Raw genomic sequence first — 7500 nt, 5'->3', positions numbered from 1 at the left:
ACACACAGAAACAAACACACACACACACACACACCTAAGCATTAGCCAGATAGATTTATACACACTCACATCCTGATCAATACAGGAATGGTCAGGATAATGAATGCGTATTTAGACACACACACACATAAATAACCTCCTTGTTCTCTCTTAACGGACTGGGCTGAGATTTGATTGCCTGTGAGCTAGCCTGGTGTTTCATCCCGGGGGAAAACAGAAGCACAAGCAGGGCCAAACAGAAAGATAAGCAGGGGCAGCGTCCCACAGAACCAGTCAACAGTCAACGTACTGTCGCCCATTCTATGGACCAATCATCTGGAAGCCCAGGGCATAAACCCCTGTCTGTGTGTCTATGTCCGTGTGTTGGCAGTCAGTGTGCTTTGTGCATTTCTATGGTGGTCAGTTTGTGTTTCCTTCAGTGTGGTTTTAGTCCGACCGCTGACTGATGTTGCGCTAATGTTCCTCTCCCTAACTCGTCCCGTAGTCACTGCTCTCACCAGCTGCTCTGCATCTTACTGCACTCGACGCAGAGTTTACTAGAGGAGATCAGGCCTTGGCCCTTTGATCGAACCTGACCATCCCCCCCAGATACAATTGCTCACTGTCAGGTCAAAGGGCCCTGGCTCGGCCAAGACCGCAGCTCGCTTTGAAACAGGAAACAGGACTAATTTATGCATTTTTGATGAGGTCTTGAACAGAGCCAGCCACAAATATCCCCTCGGGAAGTGGAAGACTCCAAAGCATCTAAAAATCTACGTCTCTATGACCAGCATCCTGCCTCTCACTCAGTGTGATGCTCGACTTCCTGTCTACGGGAGGGTGTGGGGTTTGGACTTCATGAGGTCAGTCCATTATGGCACCTATAACCCTCCATCCCCAGCCACAGGGGACCGTCCCCGTCTCAGAGAGGCACGGGAAACATCGTGTCTCTTCTCTCCGGCCTCGATGTCTTTCCTCCAGAAATGTAAAAATTGCTGGGAGAGTTTATCGCCCGGGGGAAGGGAGTTCCGGTTGACGTAAGAGGGGCGGCATGCGCCGCCTCGTTAAAACAATGGAGGAGCACGAGGAGAATGAAGCAATCAAAACCCTGTTGTCGGAAATAGACTGAATAACCACGGTAAAAGATTGACAAGTTTACTCAGTTACCAACTTGATCTTCTTTGCTCCCAACCGGAATCAGCACGGCTCTGATTGGCTTAGCGTGTGTGTGTCGTCTGCATGTGTGCATGTGTGTGTGTGTGTGTGTGTGCACGCGTTGGTGTGTGTCTGTGTGTGGCTGCATGTGTTTGTGTATATGTGAGTTTGTGTGTGCGTCTGCATCTGTGTGTCTGCGTGTGTGCATGTGTGTCTGCATGTGCGGTTGTGCGCGTGCATACGTTTGCGTACGTGTGCGTGCGTCTGCACGCGTGGGTGTGCGCATGCGTGTGCGTATGTGTGTGCGTCTGCCTGCGTCTGTTTGCGTGGGTGTGTGCGGGCGTGTGTCTCCCTACTTGAGCAGCCTCATCCCGGCCGTGGCCCCGAGGTACAGAGGGGTCTCCCCGTGCCGACTGCTGGGGACCGCCTGCCTGGCCTTCATCATGCACTCCCCCAGGGAGTCCCCCGCCCCCCGTGGGTTGGACGCGTAGCTGGAGATACCCGGACCTGCAGCCGCCGGGAGACAGAAAGGCATGCTGGGAGACGGTGGGTAGACAGGCACCGGCTCTGCTCCTGGGGGAGAGGGATCTGGGGGGAGGGTTGGGGGAGAGATCTGGGAGAGAGGTCTGGGGGAGAGAGGTCTAGGGGGGAGAGAGGTCTGGGGGGGGGGAGAGCGGTCGAGCGGGGGAGAGAGCGTTGGGGGAGAGAGGTCTAGAGGCGAGGTCGGGGGGGAGATCTGGGGGGTGGGGGGGGGGGGGGAGTTCAGAGGGGAGAGGTCTGGTACACATTGTGGTTCAAAGCTGCGGTGACGTCATGAACACTTGCCCTCCCCCTCCCCGCGTAGACCCCGGGGGTCTGATGATGAACACATGTTTGCCTCTTTTAAGTGCTCTGGAATACCCCCAAAATATTCAGCTTTGTTTTGCTATCGGTCAAAGTCCGGCACACAATACAGTTGACGGTAACCCCGGGGATGATGTTGATTTTTTTACGCCATCGGTATTTCCGGCCTTTTCCTTGGAAGTCGTGTAAACAGATGAACTCTGATTAAGCGGTTGCCCTGAGCTGCTGCTGGGTTTATCTGAGCCGGATTCGGCCTCTGAAAGGATCGTTGCCTCGGGATGAGAGGTTGTTTGAAATGGAGGCAGAGGAATTTAGTGCCACCCATAAAAAAATACCCACTTCCGTAAGAGGTGGATCTCCCAGTTTCACAAAGTAAAAGCCTCCTGCTAAGAGGTGGATCCCCCAGTTTCAATGTAAAAGCCTCCACACACACACACAAACACACACACCAACACACAGGCGTCAACCTGCTCTGTACGTATTCAGTCACCTGACCCGGCTGGCGGGGAAATGGGTTCTCTTAGCTGGGAGCAAAAGGCAAACGCAGACTTTGTTTTGAAATGCTCTCCTTTGAAACTGCTGAAGCTCACTTCTATCTTTAAAGGTCACAAGATAAAAAATATATAGAGGGCGTGGGGTCAGGGTTTACGCTGATGAAAGGGTCGGTAAAAGTGCGGTTTAACAGTGAACTGGGAGTCCTCTTCCCTCATTTAGACTCTAGGCCTGTCTCTCTCTCTCTGCCTGCCTGTCTCTCTCTGCCTGTCTCTCTCTCTCTGCCTGTCTCTCTCTCTCTCTGCCTGTCTCTCTCTCTCTCTCTGCCTGTCTCTCTCTCTCTCCCTCTCTCCCTCTCCCCCTCTCTCTCATAAAACATGTTTATTCAATTCTTATCTGCTTGATGTTTCTGAAATCCTGGCTGAATTCCTTTGGGTTTCTGCCTTCCATCCCTTTGGATGCGGTTCAGTTGCAGTTAATGTTTGAGCCCCTGAATCATACGTGGGCGGTTGGCTTTCGTTTGTGTGTTTAATCAACACGGCCGTTGAAAAATCCAATACAAATTTGAAAGATGTTACAAGGAAGATTGAAGCAAATGAGCAAAACATTTTCCTGAAACAAACAGTGATCCTGGAGAGTTGATCGGAGTGGGGACCAGTGATCAGAGAGCCGTGATCGGTGACCGTTGATCAGTATGTGGTGATTGTGGATGACTGATCGGTGCACCTTGACTGGTGATGGGTGTTGCGATTGGGGATCAGTGACCGATGATCAGCGATCGCTGCACCGTGATTGTTGATCGGTATGTGGTGATTGGGGAAAGGGTGATCGGTGCGCCGTGATGGTTGATCGGTGCGGCGTGATGATCGGTGTGCGCTGATTGGTGATCAGTGTTCTGTGATCAATGAGGGGTGCACAGTGAAAGGTGAAAGGTGAGCGCTGCGTACCGTCCACCCTGCAGGAGTCGGTCTGCGTGACGCGGCCGGTGTTGTTGTCCTTCTCCGCAGGCCATCGGTAGATGTAGAGCGCCGTGTGGGAGGAGCCTGCGTCCATCACTATGCCATACTGGGGGAGAAGAGCTGCACTTCAGTTCTGTGTGTTTGAGGGGGGGGTGTGTGTGTGTGTGTGTGTGTCTGTGTGTGTTTGAGGGAGTATGGGTGTGTGTGTGTGTGTGTGTGGGTGTGGGAGGGAGTGTGTGTGTCTGTGTGCATGTGGGTATGGGTGTGGGTGTGTGTGTCTGTGTGTTTGTGTGTAGCCATGTGTTTGTGTGATTGCGTGTGTGTGCGTGTGGGTATGGCTGTCAGTGTGTGTGTGAGGGAGTGTGCGTGCGTGCGTGTTGTGCGTATGTGTGCGTGTGGGTGGGTGTGTGTGTGATGCTGACACTGGAACATCTAGCTTGGAACAGCGCAGGATTAAAGCCCAGAGGAGTTGCAGGTGTGAACCAAAGGAAGATCTGTTGTTTTTTCCGCCTCATTCTCACTCTCTCTGCTCACTCTTCCAGGGCTGGGGTTCACACCCTCCCAGTGCCTCAGAGGGGTGTGGTGGCCGGCCTCTCGTCTTACAGAAACCCTTCTCTTCTCAGTGTGTCCCAACCGAAAGTCGGAGCTCGCGCTATCGTCCGTCACCGTGGATCCTGTGTGTGTGTGTGTGTGTGTGTGTGTGTGTGTGTGTGCGACGGCTGTGTTTACACTAAATGGAGTGTGTGCGTGCGGACTCTGAGAGAGCAATCAGCCTCCCGCTCGGACACTCAGCGCCTCACTCTGCGTGGCGTCGCGACACACAAACACAGAGTGACGTTTCTGTGTGCTCCGCTCCCCTCCGACCCCTCGCCGTGCACGGCCGACCCAGCCCACTTTACCTTGTACTTCTGGGGGAGGGGCTTGTTCTGCAACACTCCCACGGTCACCAGGGCAACGAGCGCGATGACGGCGATCCCGGCGACGAAGATGGTCACAGTTCTGTAGCCCGGGCTCGCCTCTTTCATCTCTGGAGGGACGGGGGTGCCAGACAGGAAGGAGTGGGTGAGATGAAGGGAGGGAGGGAGGGTGGGAGGGGGGGGGAGAAATAGTGGGGGAGGAGTGTGGGGGGGGGGGGGGGTTAGCCAGTTTTAAACAGCCAGATGTTGATGACATGAGACCGCTGCTCGTTCTTCCGCCGTCACGGTTGCCGTCTCTCCTTGACGACCGCCTCCGTCCGCGAGTCAGATAACACACAGAGCACGACCACAACACCACCATAACACCTGCGCCGCAGCTGGAACCTCCAACCTCAGCTCCATTAGCGACATTGTGCTTTTTACAACAGCGTTATTATGGGCCGTCGCCGTGGAGACGGATGAGGTCCGCGTCCTGTTCCAAAGGACGGTGGTTTAGTTGTCGTATGTGTGGATGGTGAAGCTCTGCTTTGGTTTCCATTCCATTAGCTATGTGTACTTATTTATCCACGTTTACAATTTGGGTTTTTAACAACCCAGCAAGCACTTGAACACAAACATACATACCCCCCCAAACACACGCACGCACGCACATGCACACAAATACACACACACACACACACCCCCAACTACATACCCCCCGCACACAAACATACACACACAAAAAAGTACAACCACATACAAATACACAGACACAGACACAGACGCACACGCACACGCACACGCAGAACGAACTCTAGAGTAAAGTCACTTTGGATGAGAGCCGGCATTTCCTCTGCTGTACAAAAAGGGCTAAAAAAGGATGTAGTGCAGCAAGACAGTGCACACACAAACACACACACGCACACACACACACACACACACACACACACACACTTACATTTGACAGTCTCTCAGTTTAAATGTGTGAGTAACTTCACTAGAAACGGGGTTGCTTCATCAATCATTGCCAACAGAGAGGAGTAAACAGAGTTATATATATTCTGGGTTCAGTATGCACACACACACACACACACACACACACACACACACACACACACACACCCACACACACACACACACACACACACACACACACACAGGGAGTGAGTGAACAGACTTCTGGAGTCAGACCAAAGCAGAGACAACAGACTCTGCTGCCTGCTCTGCTATTCTTCTCCTAAAAAAACAACTCCCCCCCCATACACACACACACACACACACACACACACACACACACGTGAGGGGAGACCTAGAAAAGACAAGTGTAGAAAAAGCAGCAAATATAAAGTGGATCCAACCAAAGGGAACACTTACCTCTGTTGTCTGATTCAATAAGTCCACAACTGAGAGAGAGAGAGAGAGAGAGAGAGAGCTAGGGAGAGAGAGAGAGAGAGAGAGAGAGAGAGAGAGAGAGAGAGAGAGAGAGAGAGAGAGAGAGACAGAGATTAAGATAGAGAGAGAGAGAGCTACAGAGAGAGAGACAGAGATTAAGATAGAGAGAGAGAGCGCTAGCAGAGTGCAGCGGAAGCACGCGCGACACGGCGAAGCGGAACAGAGAGCGAGCGAGTGCAGGGGGCGAGCGAGAAGGGAGAGGTTAGGAAGGGGTGAGAGTTGCTGGCCGGGGATCCAAAACACAGAGGAAAGGGCGAACGAGAGGAGAGGAAAAGAGAACGGAAAATACTGGTGGTGGGGGTGGGGGGGAGATAAAGAGAAGCAGATTCTGCTGTGTCGAGACGGCACCGATAGGGGAGTAGGATACGGCGTGTGTGTGTTTGTGTGTGTGTGTGTGTGTGTCACTGAGTTGTGTGTTTCCTCCTGTTCTGGTGCAGCACACAGATTGGTCGCTATGGAGACACAGTTCAAGTGTTCAAGTGTGTGCGTGCGTGTGTGTGTGCGTATTTGTGTTTGTGTGTGTGTGTGCGCGCGGGCCATTTAGGAGTCTGTTGGCTGTTTCGGAAAACTAATGTTACAGTCCTTTCCCACCCGAGCCCACTTCCTCTCTGTCCCTCACTCTCTTTCTTTGTCTCTCTCTTCCTCCCTCCCTCCCTCTCCCTCTCGTTTCGTCGCTCTCCCCCCCGTCTTCGTCCCTCCCTCCCTCCCTCTCTCTCTCTCTCTCTCTGTGTGGGATGTGCAGCTGGGAGAGGAAGCAGGGACTCCCTGTCTTGTGATGTCATCCCTGTGACAGTTTGGAATCCCCAGTGTTCCCCTAGGACTGGGTCTGTGTGTGTGTGCTTGTGTGCGTACACATGTATGTGTGTGTACGCACACAAGTGTGTGACCTGCCTGTAAATATGCTTCTACCATTCACAGTTTTGTCTTGCATGGCCCACCCCCCCTCGCCACATGCACACGCACACACACACACACAAACAGCGTTTAGAACAATTTAAACAGTGGTGGGATGCACAGTAGCATTAGCATGGATTGTGTCTACAGTCGGCAACCTTTGTGTGTCTACCGTCGGCTACTTATCAGCTTCCAAATACCGCCTCAAGGTCTGCCTCCGCGTGGAACACAACTGAGTCATCTCGCCGCCCCCCCCCCCCCCCCCCGCTACGATACGAGCGGTTTTGAATAAATATCCTGTCATTGTTCGAGCATGCTTTCACACTGGGTGTTTCTCAGCACCACCACTGAGCTTCCTGTCTCTGTGGAACCTTTGTCACTCAAACCGCGACCACGCGCATCCTGCGAAGATGCTCTCTGTCAAGTCCGCAGCAGCTTTACGGTCATGAGACGGCCTCGATGACGTGGTGTTAACCCGCTGGAAAAATGTCACGCTACCTTTTTGTGCCGTGGTGACATTTAGGTCATTTGACAGCCACTTGGGTCCTTTGGTTTGGTTGCACCATTCTCTGAAATCCCCCTCTGAGCGCGTTGTGAACCAGGCGAGGGTTCGCCGTCAGCTCCGTGGTTCAGCCCCGGCGTCGCCGACGTGTGATCGCACATCACACGCTCGCCCGCCCGCCGACAAGACGGGACGCGTCCGCCCGCACGCGCGCCTGCCACAGGCACGTCCCAGCCCAACCTCCGTACGTGCCAAACCATTCAACACCTCTTTAATCAGGTCCTTCCCCAAAACTCACATCTGGAGGTAAACATCTGTGGTGGACCAA

The 7500-nt window shown here is 53.3% G+C and overlaps 1 protein-coding gene across 3 annotated transcripts in view; it reads right to left on the bottom strand.

Annotated features, from left to right (window-relative positions):
* The window catches only part of entpd1 (ectonucleoside triphosphate diphosphohydrolase 1), a 19046-nt gene that overhangs the window by 8752 nt on the left and 2794 nt on the right, over window positions 1-7500 (bottom strand). For 2 of the 3 annotated variants that reach the window (XM_079756383.1, XM_079756385.1), the window contains exons 2-4: window positions 4328-4455; window positions 3417-3534; window positions 1491-1641 (exon numbers count right to left, since the gene is read on the bottom strand). In XM_079756383.1, the coding sequence (XP_079612509.1) occupies window positions 1491-1641; window positions 3417-3534; window positions 4328-4455 (397 nt within the window). Of the gene's footprint in view, window positions 1-1490; window positions 1642-3416; window positions 3535-4327; window positions 4456-5698; window positions 5797-7500 lie in introns of those variants that run through there. The other variant, XM_079756384.1, reaches the window with a different exon arrangement.

Source organism: Pollachius pollachius, assembly GCF_949987615.1.
Source record: "Pollachius pollachius genome assembly, chromosome: 19".
Classification (NCBI taxonomy): domain Eukaryota; kingdom Metazoa; phylum Chordata; class Actinopteri; order Gadiformes; family Gadidae; genus Pollachius; species Pollachius pollachius.
Note: the sequence above shows the minus strand (reverse complement) of the source record. Positions and strands in the feature narration are given on the sequence as shown.